The following is a 19956-nucleotide window of genomic DNA, read 5'->3' as shown; positions in this document are numbered from 1 at the left end:
TATAAAACCAAACTTTTCTAGGATCGAAAAATTAAATTATATGTCATGCATGTGACCATCAATTTAACTATATATTTTATGTTTGTTTTTGCGTTTTGAAAATGATTTTGAAAAAATTTAATTTTTTTATTTTTTTCCTTACTTTAAATTAATATTTTTTTATGTTTTTAAATTATTTTAATACTCTGATTTTAAAAGTAAAAAAAAATATTATTTTGATATATTTTCAAGTGAAAAATACTTTGAAAAATAATCGCAAACACGAATAAATTAAGTATTACAATTGATTTTTTATTTATTTATAAGAGGGTATGATTAAAAAATAATATAATAAATAATGATATATTGATTGGTCTCTCTTTTTTTTCTTTTTTCTTTTTAAATTTTAACGAGTTCTAAATTTTTGGTATAGAGATCAAAGTATTGTATTCTCGCTGTCCAATCACACTTTGCCGTCTCCATAGGGCACGGGGCATGAGAAAATTCTTCATGAAAGCTCTATTGAATTTTCAAGTTGTTTCCTTTTAAAGTGAAGGGCCGGTCGTCTCATATACGAACAAAAGTTCCAAATCAAGTTAAATTTCTAGGATAATCCCTCTAGGACACATCTCTTATTGGTTTGCTTGATACCAATCGAGTAATAGAATAAAAAAAAAAAAAAAAAGTCAAGTCAGCCGTATATTACAAAGTGTGGTTGCGATTACTGTTTAAAATACTTTTCATATCAAAATATATTAAAATAATATTTTTTTTATTTTTTAAAAATTATTTTTAAAATCAGTGTATCAAAACGATTTAAAATATAATTTTTTTTTAATTTTTCATAAAAAAATTTGAATTTGTTGGAAACACGAGTTGACTGTATTTCCAAACACAGCCCACAAACTTTAATTTTTTTCATTTGAGTACACTATTTCTTAAAACAAATTTCAATCAAGTACATGAATTTTTATCTTTATTTGATGACATGTCATTTTTCCTTAAATCGTCACCGGAAGTCCAGCTTTTATTTTATGATGCTCAAGTACATGAACTTTTATCTTTTTTTTTTTTTAATATATCTTATTATTTTTTAGTTAATTTTTAATTTTAAAAATTAATAAACTACATTCCAATAATACTTTAATTGTGTTATAAGAAGATACTTCATCATTTTACTAAAAACAAAGAACAATATGTTCTATCAATATAATTTATTAATAATTTTATAGTAAATATGGTTTTGAACAGAATATGGTTTTTTTGTTAATTTATTTTATTTTAAATTAATATTTTTTAATTTTTTCAAATTATTTTGAAATACTACGTTTCTGTGGCAAAAACAGCTTAATTATCCTTTAACCTGAATCGCTTATGTGACCTAAATATGATATCATTTTTTTTTTTTTTTTAATTTTAACGAGTTCTAAATTGTTGGTAGATCAAAATGTATTATCTCTGTCAAATCACTCTGCCGTCTCCACTGGGCACGGACCATAGGAAAATTCTTCATGAAAGCTCCAACGAATTTTCAAGTTGTTTCCTTTTAAAGGGTGGGGCCAGTCGACTCATACACGGCATAATTTTAAAACCTGGCCCGGCCCGGCGGGTTGACCCGGGACCCGGCTGACCCGGGTATAAGACCGGTCCGGGTGAAGGCCAAAACCCGTTTGGGAATTGGCCCGGCCAGACCCGGTCGACCCGGGACCCGGTTGACCCGGCAAGACCCGGTCAACATCCAGCCCCAAACCCGTTGACTTTTATTTTTTTTTATTTTTTTTTTCTAAAAAGACGTCGTTTTGATTTTTAAAAAAAAATTAAAATTTTTTTTTGACCCAGCCGACCCGACGACCCGGCCGAGACTCGGTGACCCGGTCAAAACCCGGAACCCGGGCCTTGGACCGGGTCGACCACCGGGCCGGGTCTTAAAACTATGATACACGGGCAGATATCCAAATCAAGTTAAAGAAAACAAAGAGTCAAGTCATCCTTCAACTATCAATTGAGAGCACGAGCTTTGAATTTTTCGTTTGAGTACACTGATTTTTTTAAAAGCTTTCAATCATGTATTTTCACTCACCTTCCATCAATTTTTTTGTTATTTAATGACATGACATTTTTCCTTAAGTTATTATTGGTACTCCAACTTTTATTTTATGATAATTGAGTACATGAACTTCAATCTTTTTTATTATATTACACCAATTTTTTTTATTGTTCAAATCAGGTGGTTCATGTTCTTGATTGAAAATTATGTACTCAAATAAAGTATTTTATTGATTTTTTTAAAAAAATTATGTGCTAAAGTACTTGATTGAAAATATATACTAGGATAAAAGGTGGATGGAAAGCATGTACTTAATTGAGAAAATATGTACAGTTGGTGTACTAATAATGCAATTATTCCATGCTAAAACAAAAAACTAAAACAAGTGGTACTTTGTTTTTGTCCCCAAACTTTTTTTTTCATCGATTGAGTCCTTTAATTTTGAAATTGATACCCAATTCCGTTTTATCTGTTGACCATGGACAAAATTCAAAGAAGAAGAACCAAAGTGGAAAAGATACAAAAAATAGATGGTATGTTTAAAGTTGGTGCAAAAAGTTTAATTTAGCCCTCTAATTTATGATATTTACCTTTTTGGTCCCTTACTTTTTGTTTACATTCAATGTTGACACAAAACTTTATTTTTGTTATTTTTTAGTTCCACGTTTGTGGAGAGAGGCGCAGGGGGGAATCACTGGATTCTAGCATATAAAGAGAAAGTCATTATTTTTTCCAATTTTAATCATCAAAACAGTTGATCTTGATGTCCACAGGTTCTATTTAATGAAAAGAATTTAACAATGGTTATTTAAAACTTTAATATTGCTTCAAAAAGTAGATTCAAGTCAAGGATGAAAAAATCTAACATGGTTTAATGTGTATTTTTTGGATCTTTCTTGGGTTTCTTAGGTTGATAAATTGGTTTCTAAATATTCTAAGAATGTTTATAAGGGTTTTTTTTTTTTTTTTTTTTTTTTTTTTTTTTTTTTTTTTTTTTAAGGGCATTAGAGAATGGGTTTTTAGGGAAAACAATTCTCTACCTTGATTTCCAGGCCATTATTTTGGTGGTTAGAATCTTAGCATACAAACGACATATTGTCTAACTCGATAGGTGATGTATCATTTGATTATTTTATTTTATAAAAAATAGGGTTACTTGCCCCTTAAAAAGGTAAAAAACAAATATGTTAGGCTCAGACATGTTGGCCTGAGCTTTTAGACCCATGTATATGGGCACAATTTTAGATCTTTCTTTAAACAATTTTTATTCTTTATTTACATACAAGATAAATTTAAGAAAAGACAAATATTAGACCATGTTGAGTCCGTGATTGGGATCACAGGCTTGACGGGTAAAGCCATAATATTCAAGCTGTGTTTTTTTTTTGTTTAATCCATTTTTGTCCTGCAATAAAAAAAATACAATTTAATCATTTATTATCAATAATCTATTTTTTTTATATTTAACTCAAAATAAATAAAAATATAATTTTATCATTTGTTATCATTTAACTTAAAAATGTTATGTCTGTTTTTGCTATATTAGTCATATGCACTTGTCATGGTAAAGACTAAAATTAAATGAACTTTTCTATAATGAAAAGCACTATGCATACACATAAACAAAACATTGTGGGCAGCATCAATCTTTTTTTTTTTTTGTTGCAGTTGTTGTACGAATCTCAAGACAAGGGAGGAAAAATAAAGCAAAGATAGGTTGCTAAGAGCCACATTAGGAGTCTGACACTGACATGTGTCACCCTATGAGAGATCTCAACGAGTTGTTTTTGGGACGCTAAAAAATACATAGTTGGATCATGAAGGAGGCTGTATACGCTGCCTCCACCTTGACAACCTCCTCACATGTTGACACTTGAAATGCTCACGCAAATCAAGTTTTTATTTTTTTTTATTATTATTTTGCCCTTAATTCTTTTATTCCAATTCAATTCAATCACAAATTTAAAGTCTTTTTTTTTTCTTCTCAATTTTTTTTTATAACTCTTCAATTTAATCTTGAATTCCATTAAATTTGTGGCTAATTAAGGTCTAATTAAGGCCTAACTAGGAAGAGAGTAAGGTATGAGAAAATAATGATACATGTTGCCCAAATGGGATCATATTCATGATTTAGGTTGTGAATTTCATAAGTTAACTCAGGTTGATCGAGGTCGATACAATATGATATATTTTTTTAAATTCTGTCTCCAATCCTTTTGTAACTCTTCAATTTAGTTTCATATTTAATCAAATCTAAGATCAATTAAAACCCAATTAAGGCCCAACCAGAAAGAGAATAAGGGAAGGAAAAATAAATAAATTTTCAGATTGGGTTAAGGCATTGTGATCATATCCATTACCCAAGTTGTAAATTTCATGTGTTCACCTGGGTCAACACAAAATGTCATGGGCTTTTCATTTTACTCCATAATTTTTTTTTCCTATTCAATCTCTATGAGAAAATTAGAGGATGCCAAAAGAATATTCTGTCAAAATTTAGAGAAAATTCTATCAGTATTATAAATCACTAATGGAATTGCTGAAAGAATATCGTCGTTGGAAAAGTAAGCATTAGTGATTTTATTATGTCAGTAATTCCATCAATGATTTATAATATTAACAAAATCATTGATGAAATATTTTGTTATTAGAGTGCTTTTATCGCCCATTTTCCATATAAAAATCCATTGGCATTGGAAATTGCTAACAAAATTGTTGCCTAGGTTTTTATTTTTACCCAAAAACCTATTTTTAACACAAAACACCTAGAAAACACACTAGGCACCTTGATAAACCCATCCATTGCCTCAAAAAACCTAAAAAATCATCCCAAAGCCTGAAATAAACCCAAAACCAAAAATCTTCTCGATCTTAAATATGTTTTCTTAGGCATTTTCAAGTTGAGAAAAACCTAAACTGAACTCCTCTCATTAAATGGAATCATTTGACATAAAGATGTCAAATCATCCCAAACCCTGAAATCAACCTAAAACAAAAATCTTCTTGATCTCAAATCTGTTTTCTTAGGCACTTTCAAGTTGATAAAAATCTAAGCTGAACTCCTCTCATTAAATAGAATCATTTGATATAAAGATTGCTATTTTGGCGGCCTAAATCGGCACACATACTAATTTTGTCACTCTACCACCAGAATCTAGCCATCTCTCTCTCTCTCTCTCTCTCTCTCTCTCTCTTCTCTCAAACAAAGGATTAAAAAAAATAAAAATAAACTCTTGTTCTAAAATTGAATTGAAAAAATATTGAGGTATCATAAATGTATAATTTGTAAAGTTTGAGGATTACATTAAACTTTTTATGTGAACTTTGAAACCATCACCCATTTGTGGTGCACTTTGGTCCTCTTTCTTTTAATTTTTTTCATTAGTCAATAAATTTGATTCAATTGTCCTTGAATTTGGCCCAAAATGGGTGCGATTACATAAAAAAAAGTTTGAGGATCAAATTGAGAAAAAATTATAATTTTGAATAATGAGTCCACAATAAAATATGAAAGGGTGAACAATGGTGTTTGCACAGTGTTTTGGCCATTCCTTTTAGAAAGAGTGACTAGTACTAAAGTTATTGATACCCATTTTTTGAGGCCAATATAAATAAAAAAAATTAGAAAAAAAGAAAGAAAAGATAAAATACAAGAAAATTGAAAAACAATTGGAAGAAAATAAAAAAAAACAATATATCAATAAAAATAATATACTATAATTCCATGAAAATTGTCAAAGACTAGTTGAAGAAGATCAAAGTATACAAGATTGAAAAATTTGATAATGTATTTCGATTGAAGAAGGCCTTATTGACGAAAAAAATTTAATTTGAGGAGGAAAATTTAAAATTGGATATTTAAGGACTTAATTGGAATTTTTCAAGGTTTAATTGATTTTATTGCACGAAAATTTTATTTTTAAAGTCAAATTAGACTTTAATTGAAAGAAATTAAAGTTTAGGGATTGAATTGCAATTTTTACACACACACACATATATTGAAGTTTGATAAGCAATTAGGTACTTGATTGAAGAAATCTAAAACCAAGGACCAAATTAAAAAAACAATTGAATGTAGGGGCTAAAATTAACGAAATTAGGGGCCAAATTGTAGAAATTGAAAGTTTGTTCGTCAATCAAGGGTTAAAATACACAAATTCAAAATCTAGAACCAAAATAAAAAAGATAGTCAACTTAGGGGCTGGCAATTGAGTTTGACTGGGGTGAGCATGAAATTAAAAGTTTAGAGACAATTATGAGTGCAATTCAAAATTAGAAGAACAAAGACTCAATCAAAAATTTTCAATACCAAATTAAAAACCCTAAAGGATTTTTCAATTAGATTTAATGAAGAGAATGTAAGTGACACGTCGTTTGATAGACTGACCTCTATTTTGACAATTTTTGCTAATCAAGTTGGCAACTTCAAACGAATAAAAGTGAAATTATAGATGTTTAAATTACATAAGGTTGGATCTAAATGAAAGGTGTAAATCCCCCTACTAACTTCAGGTGGTCTTGGGTGACGATAACATTAGAGGTGCTTCGCCGAGGCCTTAAAAGTGGATAACTTAGTCAGTCATGATTGAAGCACAATTATGCAAGAAACAACCTTTTTTTCGTGAGTTCATACATAAATGCTCCTAAATGGATTCTTATCAAGGTTTTACAACATTTACCTCAAGATCATGGGGTTAGAAATGAATTCAAGACATCCCAAAACCCTATAAATACTCATTTAAGAAGAGAGCTAAAAAAGGAAGAGAAAAGAAAAAAAGTAGAAAAATATTCATAAGAAACCTAAGTGTAAAGATCCAGGATCTAACATAAAGATCTTCTAAGCTTGGAAACGATAGTAGGTTGATGAGAGGCAAACTTTTCAAATAAAGGCAAAAGAAAGAGTAGTTGTTTAATGTATATTTTCTAATTCAAAAGTAAGTCTTTATAGCCTGCTCGAGATGTTTTTTTTTTTGTTTTGTTTTATATTTATGTTTACAAGCATAGAAAAGAGGTTTGAAATGCTCAATAAATGATATTGTATCCACCTCTTTAATGCTATTTTTTTTATTTATTGAAGGTTTTTTTTTTTTAGTTTTGTGATGTTTTTGATATAATAATGTTACTCTTTAAGTTTTTTTTACACACACACACACACACACACACATAATGTTGTTTTAGTTGTTTAATTTAAGCAATGATGTTCTTCCTGGTTATGCTATGTCTGTTCATGACCAAAATAAGTTTAAAAGATCTAATTTTGAATACATATTACATGAACATGTGGTCAGTTTTAAGTTGGTAGTTTTTGAATTTGTTACCTCATGTATGTTTTTGATGTTATTTGTTAGTTTTTTATATTCAAACATGTTTATGTATGGTAGTATGACATGTTGGGATAAAAAAAAGCATATTTTAGAAGTAAAAAATGTCCATTTCAGGGCTTAGTAGTAGTTGGGTTTTTGTTGGGTTTCTAGGCATATTCTTCATGTTCTTGGGAAGAACATTGCCTTAGCTCCATGATTCGGATCAATTTTGGTCCCTTTCTTTGCACTAAACCCTTTGGTCAACTTGATTAGTCAATAATCTAGGGTTTATTTAAATCAATAAGAAGTTTTTTTTTTTAATGGAATTTAATCATTTAATCCTAGGGTTTTAGTTTTGAACCGAAATCCATTTTGACAAAATCATATTTATTTTTTATAATAGAAATGAATGAATGCTAGATTATTGATTCTTGTATGATTCCTAACATATAGGTGTATTTTGTTTGATTGTATCCGGTTTAATTTGGACTTCATGTTGCTGGGTTGGGTTTGGGCATGTTCTTCTGTTCTTGGAAAGAACATTTTTTTAGACCCTTGATTCGAACCAATTTTGGTCTATTTCTTTGCATATAACCCTTTTTTAAGCTTGATTAATAAGTAATTTAGGGTTTATTTGCATCAATAACAAGTTTTGATGGATTTTAATCCTAGGGTTTTGGATGTTGAAGTGATAATTGAAGTGAATGATGCTAGATTATTGATCATTATATGATTTCCAACATGTATATGCCTTTGGGATTGGGTTTTGGTGTTTTTGATGTTCTTTATTTTTTTAATGTTTGATCCATTTTTGTTCAAATTTTTTTGAGTTTTTGTGTTTTTTTGGTGTTTAGCATGTTTTTTTTTGCTTTAGTTTTGTTTTTAGGTTTTTTTCAAGTCAAACCAAGATTTTTGGTTTAATTTATTGTAGAACAAAAAATTTCAGGTCAACCAAGTTGGGTCAAAATTCAGGTTAAAGGTTTAAGACCCTGTTTGGTTGCCATGTTTTTGTTCAAGGTTTTTTTGGTTTGAAGGTGTGTTTGTCAAACACCCTTTAGGCTTATTTTAGTAGTTTTATTACAAGAAAAAATGAGTTTTTTTACCAAACAATACCTAATATATAAACAAACAAATGTATTCATGAAATTAGATTTAAAATAGTTAGTGTACCAATGCTATATTATAGGTAGGATTTCAAGTTAATTTTTAACGCAAGAGAAGAATGAGCTAACATTATAAATGTGTTTTCAAGTATCATGAATTTTTTAATAAAAATAAAAAGATATTTTCTATGCTTAATAAAATAAATTGAAAGAAACATATAAGAATTGATAAATAAACAAAAATTATTAATGTTAATTAAAGAATAAGACAAAAAGTTGATCTTCATTGTAAGAAGGAAAAGATGATGCACATGTGTATATTTTACTTCGACTATCTTTTAATTTAATAAGTTTTTTTTATTTATTTTATAATTTAATTTCGATCATTGCATATAAATAATTTTTGTTCTTATAAATGCATCTTGTAGATACAACTCATTTATATAAAATTTAAGAGAGAAAAATAAAGATAAATTATAATAATATCTTTAAGGTATTATTTTAATTATAGAAACAATTCAAAAGATCATTTAGGAATGAAAGCTCAACTAACACTTTTAAAGTGTAAATTAAAATTTATTTTAAAAAACCATTAAAGAAAAATTTAAAAAAAGGTATTATGCTTCTAGATTTGGAAGGACAAGCTTGGTTAAGTTTTATTTAAATACAAAAGATATAGTTCGCGCTAGTGTTTTTCTTTTAACGAATAATACATTGTACATCTTGGCAAACAATGTTTCATTAGTTGGATGTGAAGATATCAATCAACAGGATCATGACACATGTCATAAGATTATAAGATGAAGTGGTTAACATTCTGTCAGACAATTAAAGTAGTTAATATTGTTAGGCAGTTAGAAACAGTTAGAGAAAGCTGTTACATATTAAAGAAAGCCACTGCTTTACGTCTATAGAATAGTTATAAATACAGCTTCAATAATGTACTATGGCATTAAGAAAATACAGTGATTAAATTCATCTTCTTTGTCATCTGTTTTGCTTTCTCTACATTCTTCATTTCTCTTCTTAAAACTCTCTTATCAATTGTGCCATCTTCACATGGTATCAGAGCTATAGTTCCTAATCCTCTGCTTCCGCACATCTTACACTGACTTCATTTTTTCTCTTATCTCATCAAAGAACAAATCTTTCCAGCTGCTTCTTTGCTTTTGCATTCCAAAAACAGAAAAATGGCGACGACTTCTCAACTCCAAATCAACCAATCTCTTATAACTTCCTTACTTTCTATAGTTGCTACTGCTGTGACAATTAAGCTTGATGATACCAATTATCTCACCTGGCACTTTCAGATGCAAATTCTTCTTGAAAGTCATGGTATTTTTGGTTTTGTTGATGGTTCAAGGCAGTGTCCTAGCCGATTCAATGCAGACTCTGATCTTGAGGCAATTGAAACTGATGATTATCAAGTGTGGAAAATGCATGATCGAGCATTAATGCAGTTGCTCATAGCCATTCTTTTATCTACTGCAATTTCATATGTTATTGGATGTGTTAGTGCTAATGATATGTGGATTCAGCTGAAGGATCTATTCTCTACGGTCACTAAAGCACGCATTTTCCAGATGAAAAGTGAGCTTCAGAATATTAAGAAGGGATCAGAACCAATTTCTCACTATCTGCAGAAAATTAAAGATGCAAGAGATCATCTTTCTGCAGTAGGAGTCTTCTTTGAGGATGATGACATTGTGATCCTGGCTCTCAATGGCCTGCCTTCTGATTACAACACCTTTAGATGCATGATTAGAGGCAGAGATAATACATTATCTCTTAAAGACTTTAGATCTTAGTTACTTGCTGAATAAGCCACTCTTGAGCACATACAGTCTGCATCTCCTTTTGTTTCTGCAATGTTGGCGCAAAATCAAACATTTCAAGTCAAGGCTCTTGTTCTTAATGAGGGATCTTCTCCTTCTCACTCTCATTTTCAAACTCAGGGAAACTCTTCAAACTTCCCCTTATATCACATGTCTTCTGGATTTAGTGGAGTTTTCAATGGTCATAATGGAGGCTTTCACAGCTCCACAGGTGGTGTCAATAGCCACTCTAACAATAGAGGCTCTTACTTTAAAGGACGTGGACGAAGTCGTGGCCATTATCAATCGGGTCCAAGACCTCATCAAGTTCCTTCTTTTAGTCCTGGTATTCTTGGTCCAGGCAGTGATCTTCCCATATCTCAAATTTGCAGCAAGAAAGGCTATGTAGCTGCTGATTGCTATCAACGACATAATCAATCCCCTTCTTCTACCTCTTCAATCCAATGTCAGATTTGTTGGAAATTTGGTCATTCGGCTATCCAGTGCTATCATAGAGGCAACTTTTCTTATCAAGGCAGACCACCTTCCTCTAATCTTAGTGCAATGCATGCACATTTCCCTTCTTCTGATTCTACTGAGAAATTTTGGGTTGCTAATACTGGAGCAACTACTCATATGACTTCTGATTTAGCTCACCTTAATCTAGCCACTCCTTTCACCGGATCAGAAACTGTTGCTGCTGCAGATGGTTCAGGTTTGAGTATTTCTAATATTGGCTCTTCCATTTTGAATGTCCTACAGTGCTCCTTTAAATTATCACAAGTTCTGCATGTGCCTAAGCTATCACAACACTTGCTCTCAGTTCATAGGCTATGTACAGACAACAATTGCCATTTTATTTGTGATACCTTTGGTTTTTGTATTCAGGACAAGCTTACAGGGATGGTTCTTCTCCAGGGACTGTGTAGAGATGGTTTATATCCTATCCCTTTATCCGTCCCACATTCTTAACTCTCACAGTCCTTCTCTTCTTCTAAACATCAGTTTTGCTATCTTGGTCGCCAAGTAAACACCAGTCTCTGGCACCAGCGTCTTGGCCATCCTTTTAACAAAATCACTTTAGCCCTTTAACATCAGTCTAACATTCCTTTTACCTCAGACCATTCCAAATCTATCTGCATTGCTTGTTTGGAAGGAAAATTTGCCAAACTTCCCTTCCCTTATCCAGCAATCAAATCTGCAACACCTTTAACAGTTATTCATAGTGATGTGTGGGGTCTTTCTCCTACTGTTTCTATTGATGGTTTTCGTTACTATGTTAGCTTCATAGATGAATGTACTCGGTTCACATGGATTTTTCCAATGAAAAATAAAGGCGAAGTTTATTCCATCTTTGTTTCGTTTCATGCTTTCTTGGTCACTCAATTCTTTGCTAATCTCCGAATTTTTCAAAGTGATCGTGGTGGTGAGTACCTCAATCATTCCTTCAAAAAGTATCTCCTTACTAAAGGCACTATTCATCACATTTCTTATCCATACACCCCTGAACAGAATGGTCTTGCTGAAAGGAAGCATCACCACATTCTAGAAACCGCAATTACTTTATTACAGATTGCTCATCTCCCTTCTTAATTTTGGCTTCATGCCTATGCTACCTCTATTTACTTGATTAACCGGATGCCTTGTCCAATTCTTCAGCTCAAATCTCCTTATCTTTTACTCTATGGTTCTCTACCTGTTCTTACTCATTTAAAGATCTTTGGTTGTGCATGTTTCCCTCTGCTCAAACCTTACAATACTCACAAACTTCAACCTAAAACTTCCACCTACCTTTTTCTGGGATATGCAGGTCAATACAAGGGCTATATATGTTTTTCTCTTCTTACTCATAAGTGTTTTGTGACTCGTCATGTCATCTTTGATGAGTCTGCATTCCCATACACCTCTATGCCTACAGCTTCATCTTCTCCTTCTTATTCATCCTCTGCTAAAATACAGCTTCATTCATCCCCTCTTGTTCCACCTTCTGTTTCATTACACAATGTTGTTTTGCCTGTGTGCTCTCCTACCCCATCCACTATGAGCACTACTACCACTTAGGACACATTATCTTCCTCATCCATATTGGATCCTGCTACACAGTTCTCTGCCCCTACAGATCCTGATTTTCATCAAAAGCATCTTTGTGTTGTCTTGCCTCTGTCCCTTATAAATCTTCACCCCATGACAACCAGGTCTAAGAATGGTATCTCCAAAAAGAAAGCTTATTCCACTACAGTTCAGTCTCTTAATGTTTCTCTAGTTGAACCAAGCTCCTTCAGGATTGCCTCTAAAGTTGCTGCATGGCAGTCTGCTATGCAAGAAGAAATTGATGCTCTTCATGCCCAGGGAACTTGGGATTTAGTTCCCCTGCCACATGCCAAGAATCTTGTAGGTTGCAAATGGGTTTATCGCATCAAGAAAAATGTAGATGGCTCTATTGCTCGGCATAAGGCACGTCTTGTTGCCAAAGGTTTCAGTTAAGAAGAGGGCATTGATTATAATGAAACATTTAGTCCTGTAGTGAAACCAACTACTGTTCGGTTAGTGCTGGCCCTTGCAGCTCAGTTTTATTGGCCTTTACGACAACTTGATGTTAAAAATGCATTTCTGCATGGCCTTCTTCAAGAGGACACCATATGACTCAGCCTCAAGGTTTTACTAGCAAGCTTTATCCTGACTTTGTTTGCAGACTCCGCAAGTCCTTATATGGGTTAAAACAGGCTCCTCGTGCCTGGAATGACAGGTTTACAAGTTTTCTACCTAGCTTGGGTTTTCAGGCATCTCTTGCTGATCCTCCTTTATTTGTCCAACATTTATCAATTGGCACTGTGATATTACTACTTTATATAGACGATATTCTTCTCACAGGCAGTCATTCATCTCTTCTTACATCAATTATTGATGCCTTAACTCAGGAGTTTGATATGAAGGATTTAGGCCCGTTGACATATTTTTTGGGACTGTAGGTCTCTTATTCTTCCTTAGGCTTGTTTATATCGCAGTCTAAGTATATTCAGGAATTGCTTGATTGGGTTGAATTACAGCATTCCAAGTCCTGTGCCACTCCTTGTCTTCCCTATCATCATCTACTCAAGGATGATGGGAAGCCTTACTTTCATCCATAACAGTATAGAAGTATTGTTGGAGCTCTGCAGTATCTAACCTTCACACGTCCTGACATTGCCTTCTCTGTCAATCAGGCTTGCCAATTCATGCATAATCCCATGGAATCTCATATTGTTGCAGTTAAACAAATCTTAAGATATCTCAGGGGTACTATTGATTATGGCATTCATTTTCAGCCCGACACCCTTAATTTACAAGCATACATTGATGCTGATTGGGCTGGTAATCCTAATGATCATCGTTCTGTTTCTGGCTTTGTTGTTTACTTAGGATCCAGTCCTATTTCCTGGGCTTCTAAGAAGCAACACACTATCTCACGCTCGTCTGCTGAGGCTGAATATAGAGCTCTTGCCATTGCTGCTGCTGAGCTCGCATGGCTTCGTCAACTTTTCTGTGATATGCATGTTCCATTGCCTATTCCTCTTTTAATTCATTGTGATAACATCTTTGCCATTTCTCTCGCTTCCAATCCAATCTTTCATTCCAGGATGAAGCATCTTCAGATTGATTACCACTTTGTTAGAGAGCGTGTTATCAAAGGTGACTTGCTTGTTCAACATGTTTCCTCTGCAGATCAGTTCACATACATCCTCACTAAGGGTCTTTCTTCTCCATTATTTCGTCACCATTGCTCCAATCTTATGCTTGGTTCCTCCATGCATACGATTGCGGGGGAATGTGAAGATATCAATCAACAAGATCATGACACATGTCATAAGATTATAGGATGAAGTGGTTAACATTCTGTTAGACAGTTAAAGCAGTTAATATTGTTAGCAATTAATATTGTTAGGCAGTTAGAAACAGTTAGAGAAAGCTGTTACATATTAAAGAAAGCCATTGCTTTATGTCTGTAGAATAGTTATAAATACAGCTTCAATAATGTACTATGGCATTAAGAAAATATAGTGATTAAATTCATCTTCTTTGTCATCTGTTCGGCTTTCTCTACATTCTTCATTTCTCTTCTTAAAACTCTCTTATCAATTGTGCCATCTTCACACATTTTACCATTATTTTCAGCGACTAGAAAATTGAGGTTCGGGTTTTCGGATCTAAAAAATCTAGTTTCAATTTAATTTTGCTAAACAGACCTTAAAAACAATCACAAAAACCTCAACAAATACATTTTCAATTCTTTCTAATTAGTTTAAAAATCTAAAATCAAAACAAAAAATTCATGGTCAAAACCACCCATATTAAACTCTCTCTCTGTTTTTTTTTTTTTTTTTTTTTTTACATGAACCCATTAAAACCAAACCACGGTGAGATTTTTTCATGGCGGGTTGCACACTTTCTATTTCACTTTTTTCCTGTGATCCTCGCTTCAAATTTTGGAACTATAATGTGAAAAAGTTGAAGTTTTGAGCACATATAGGGCAGAAGGAGGTTTGTTAGCACCTACCAATAACCATCTATTTAACTTTACATGTTTTCACTATTTCATTTTTATATTATCCTAAATTAAACGCTTATATTAAATTCGATATAATTTTTTATGTTCATTCCGGTGATTTAAGATTTAGCTAAAGATCAATTAGACATTTCGGATAATGTCTTGCTTGGTCCCTTTTATTATTCAAACATACAACTTGGCCTTTATCTCTAGCATTACGAAATTGGTTTTCTTTAAATGTAAACACACATATATATACTCAAATTTTTGAACTCTTACAAAAAAAAAAAAAAAAAAAAAAAGCGGTAAGCAAAGGAGTACCAAACTTTTTTTAGGCACCAAGTGAGAAACCAGAAGGGATTCTCGAGAAAGAGGCTTAAATATATTCTTCAATTTATTTATCATTCTTTTTAAGTACATAGAAAGCACACTTGTAGAGTGGAGGCCGGACAAACAGACACCTCACTAATTATAAATATCAAGAAAGAGGACGTTCGCCATAGTGGATAGACTATAAAAATAAAATAAAAAAAGTTACAAAGCACACACTATTATTCTCGTAATCGAGTACGAAACTAGGAGGTGGATGTTTCAGAGCACGGGAAAAGCTTGCTCGGAGACTATTTATCCGCGCAGGAACGATACACGAAGCACTTCTCCATGGAACACTCACATCCGTCCGAGCTTAGCTTCTTGCTCGGGATTTCCTGCCTGTCCCCTGAGAGGATAATGCGGCTGCAACGCTGTATCTTCTGTGATTTTTTGATGTAATTGCTTAGTGCCTGGAAAAGATCAGCATCTTTCCTCTCACTGAACTCTTTGATGCTCTTCAGAGCTACATCTCCCTGTGCCAAGGCCATTTCAGAAGACCCTTTACAAAATAGAGCCCATCCTCTGTCACTGTCATCATAGCTGAGCAAAGTTGTGACCTCTTGCATTATACGGTCATTTTTTAAGTTCTTGCATTGTTGCATTTTCAAGTAGAGCATGCTCTCCAATCGGGTCCAGAAGAACCAAATGGAAGATAAGTCGTTCCAACAGCGACTAAGATTCTCCTCTTCAATGATTTTGATGATATTTTCCACTTCCTTGATTGCGTTGTTCTTGCCCACATAGACTAACTCAACTCTGGTGCCAGAACTGATGTTCTTTACAGCATCCTTTGTTGCTTTCGTGAACTCCCTGATCCACTCAATATCTTCTCCTCCATACAAGCACACGATCGTACCTTGTTTCGTCTGGCAAAAACCAAGGCCCAACAAATATTATTAATGTAATAACAAAGTTAACTTGCTATTCAATCTATCTATATTAATGTGAAGCTTTGAGTATTATTTTTCGCTTACAAAGGGTAGATATAATTTAGAGATAGTGAAATTACCCAGTCGAGTACGAGGGAGAAATTGTTATCAATGCCGCCTAGAAGTAGCTCAAGCGTCCAAGTCTGTTGAGCCTCCCATATTGATTCCACTTTTTCATTATAGAGGGAAGAGAAAGCCTTGTTTCCCCGTATCAGAAGCATGTCAAGGGCATTCAAGGACCCCACCTTTCCTTGTCTATCTAGCGGTATCAAAGTCATCTTGTTCTCGAAACGCCACTCATTTTTTATGTACTTGATGACCTCTGCTTTGATCTTTGAAGGTTCAGGCATAGCGTACCAGGGCATCATGGCTAGTATCTGCTCAAATTTTTGCTGTTTCTCTTGGTCCCAAGAGATTGTCTTTTCCACAACTGGGATCCACACTACTTCATATTGAACCTCTCCCAGCTTGGATTTAGACTCTTGGTACAACTTACTAACGATATCAATCTCTTCTTTTGAGATATCAAGGCCAGATGCGAGCAGGAACACATGCTTTTCCCTTAATTCCTCAATGTGAATTCTCTGTATATATATAAAATTGACAAAAGAAATTATTTTATAACATTGTTGTTTTCCTTTTATTAAGATACTTCTGATGCATTGCTTCCTTCCTCATATATATTCACATAAAAATGGTATCTCAATAATAGACTCATTTCCAACAATTAGCAAGGAAGCAACTGTACAAGGAAATTATCTAATAATTTCTACGTAACAAGTGCCAAAAATGAAAAGGAATTTAAGAACAGACCTTACTGGCGTGACCCACGAGGTGTTGCTTGCCATCCTTGGCTACAACCAAGGTTTTGAGAACCGTCATGTTGTCCGAGTGAGTTGAGGAGAAAGTTTTGACGAGATCCCAGTAAGCTGTTTTACATTTCTCATCTGCATCTCATAGTGGTCTCTTTTTAGTCCATTACAGCTTTATATGGACCCCCCCCCCTCCCCCTCTCTCCCCGTGTAGAGAGAGAGAGAAAGGGGGAGGGGGAGGGGGAGGGGGAGGGGGAGGGAATCTGAATTAAAATTTATATCTCTTAAATATCAACATCAGACTACTGAGTTTGAACAAAACAGGTAAATCTGCATGGCAACAACCCCTTAATTTAGTTCAAAAAATTCGATTGGACCTAGGATTCTATATTCTTTTCCTTTTTTGATTTGATCATTGAACCAATGATTAGTTGTAAATTTATGCACCAACTTTCCAAAAAGAATGGTCTTCATCATAAATATGTTCCCTGGTTAATTAATGCTTTGACGAAAGAAATTTTTTGATACTTCGCTTTATCTCGTCATCGTGAACTCTGCTTTAGAAAATAAAATAAAAAAAACACTAAGGTAATTCTACGGTTAGAATATCCAGGGGTTACCTTCGTACTCCTTGTAAATAGTTTTGTAGCTCTTCAGGATCACCAGTATTTTGCTGCCTTCACTAGCCAGTCTTGAGAGATCCAATAATTCCGTGGTTTCCTCAGACCTGAAATTACATTGATTTAATATATCTACCTGTGATTAATTTATATAAAATGGATTCATTAAACATGCATTCTGTCAATATTTAAGACATAGATACACATACCCGCTGACACTAGCAATATACGAGGCACAGATCACAACACTAAGCATTGTCCAGTAGGCAGCTTTGGGGATGTAAGCCATGGCATTTGACATTGGTGCCTCGTCAGTTGCAAGGGACTCAGGGGGTAGATTATGCAATTCGACAATGTACTTGGTTACAGCCATGATGCCCTTGATAAGTTTAGTAATTGCATCGATTTTAGCTTTTGAGAACTTAGCATGGTCGGTGATGTCTCGAAGTTGCTTAAGGAATGCTAAAGATTGAGCAAGTGCTGAATTGTTGGCTTCAGATGATGTGAATAGAAGGAATTCGTGACCGTAGTTCACTATAAAAGCAGCTACAGTTAGCACTACTTTGGCATCCCACGAATAGCTTGAGAGGGTGTTGAGTAACATCATAATCGTTGCATGCACATCTCTGCCACCCGAGCACGTACACTTGCAATCCATCTGCAAAAAAACATGCATAATGAATAGAAAATTTAAAGAACAAACACTGATTAGAAAGAGGTTTTGATGGGTCATGATATAGTAGTTATCTTAACTCCATAGGGAATAATGGTCTGGTTGACATTGCTGTTCGCCTTGAATGTTCCTGAGAGGATCAAGTTGTTGTGGGAAAAGAGCTGTTGCAAGAAAAGAAAAGAAAAGAAGAATTATGTTAAAAATATAGTGATTCTGATAAAGTATTTATTTTCATTTACATGAAAGTTCATAGTTTTATGAACCGAAGGCATTGGACTTAATGTAATTGCTTGTATATATATCCTCATCAACCTCAGAGGAGACTTTTTTAATAATAGAAGCAAGAGTTTTAAGCTTGGCATCCACATCAGACCGACTGGATATTTCCTCGTCCAGAAGACCTTTATCTTCATATGTACCCTACAATGAAACAGGTGGCATATCATTACTAGCTGTAGAATAGCCCTAATTAGGCAAGTGAAATTCGCAAGTTTTCTTCATATTTGTGAGACATGCATGCAAGAAAGCTTATCAACGTGGACAATGAATTAAGAAAATACGAACCTCTACGATGGCAGGAGCAGCCCTAAGCAAAATGTTGTCGATGATACGGAGCATGGGCTTGACATCAACTTTGCGACCATCAGGAGCATGGCTTGCCCTGACCGCCTTCATCATTGTGCTATCATTAGATTCCAAGGAGACCCAAAGTTCATTAGGAATCACTTGGATCATTGCAGGAGTCTGCATGCTGTTTGAGGCCATTTGGTAACTCTAAATAAGGTGATAGAATTATGGAGGCAGCTGGACTTGAGTAGTTTGAGAGATATAGGGTTGAGTATGTGTGTGTATAATGCCTACTACAAGGAGGATATATATAGCCTTATCAAGGAGGATTGATTTTGAATTCTATGGGCTTTTTTAAATTTTTCTCCTGGTCCGGAAAAGCTGCCTGCCAGCTTATTTATTCTTTGCTTGCAAACGGTAACAGCTATTAATCTGAACTTTATAAATTATTCTTCGCAAAACTTTGTGACAAAGATCATGCCTTGTATACTTGGACTGGCATATATATATATATATATATATATATATATATAGAGAGAGAGAGAGAGAGAGAGAGAGAGAGGTGTTACACTCACTGTATCATATCAGCCTACTGCTGACTCTGTTAATAGTTCCAAACTCAAATTAGCAAATGAACAATCAATAACGTGAGACAAACAAGCATTGCACGGTTGTCAGGTATTCGACAGATTTGTAGAAAAAAAGAAAAACAATCATAAGCTTCAATTTTACTCTTTTTGCTTTTTTTCCCCTAATCAGAGTCTTCTGACAGAAGAATTTTCAGACACAATAAATCATGGTGGGCCAGTTGCCACATCTAGTAAGGGATTAGTGACGAGGAAGGGAGAACTAAGCTGGCAAGTAATTCCCATCCAATAATTTCGATGGATGCTATATATGACGACATCCTAGAATTAAGTCGTCATTCCAGATTTTAGTAAAGATTATTCTTTCAATGCAGTACAGAGAATATTTTTGAAAAAAAAAGAGAAGGAAAAGAGAAGAAATTAACAGGGGAGACAGACAATGATAAAAGACAACAGCATACACAAAACTCAAGTTAGACACCTTTTTATACTGGAACATTTGGTTGGGAAATAACGTAGGCAAAGGATAACTTATGTACTGCTCTTCTTTTTTCAGACGGGAAATAAACCAATACACTGAGAACATAATCATAGAAATGGTGTTTTTGCATAGAACTAAAGACTC

At 33.7% G+C, this 19956-nt stretch overlaps 2 protein-coding genes across 2 annotated transcripts; one reads left to right on the top strand and one right to left on the bottom strand.

Moving 5' to 3' along the window:
- The first annotated feature begins 9622 nt into the window (after positions 1 to 9622).
- On the top strand, positions 9623 to 14106 carry LOC140956234 (uncharacterized). The gene is made up of 8 exons (XM_073412934.1): positions 9623 to 10157; positions 10257 to 10961; positions 11403 to 11543; positions 12057 to 12262; positions 12350 to 12719; positions 12878 to 13211; positions 13294 to 13403; positions 13496 to 14106. The coding sequence occupies exons 1-8, from the start codon at positions 9623 to 9625 to the stop codon at positions 14104 to 14106; spliced, it is 3012 nt and encodes a 1003-aa protein (XP_073269035.1).
- A 1020-nt stretch (positions 14107 to 15126) lies between these two features.
- Positions 15127 to 19021, bottom strand: LOC118044761 (protein SIEVE ELEMENT OCCLUSION B). Its single transcript, XM_035053219.2, has 8 exons — positions 18742 to 19021; positions 18490 to 18597; positions 18258 to 18338; positions 17714 to 18162; positions 17505 to 17611; positions 16886 to 17019; positions 16153 to 16656; positions 15127 to 16009 (listed from the first exon to the last, which is right to left on the bottom strand). The coding sequence occupies exons 1-8, from the start codon at positions 18940 to 18942 to the stop codon at positions 15392 to 15394; spliced, it is 2202 nt and encodes a 733-aa protein (XP_034909110.1). The 5' UTR covers positions 18943 to 19021; the 3' UTR covers positions 15127 to 15391.
- Positions 19022 to 19956: the final 935 nt, after the last annotated feature.

This window comes from Populus alba, chromosome 12 (genome assembly GCF_005239225.2).
Source record: "Populus alba chromosome 12, ASM523922v2, whole genome shotgun sequence".
NCBI classification, from domain to species: domain Eukaryota; kingdom Viridiplantae; phylum Streptophyta; class Magnoliopsida; order Malpighiales; family Salicaceae; genus Populus; species Populus alba.
This window is presented reverse-complemented; position numbering and strand designations above follow the sequence as displayed.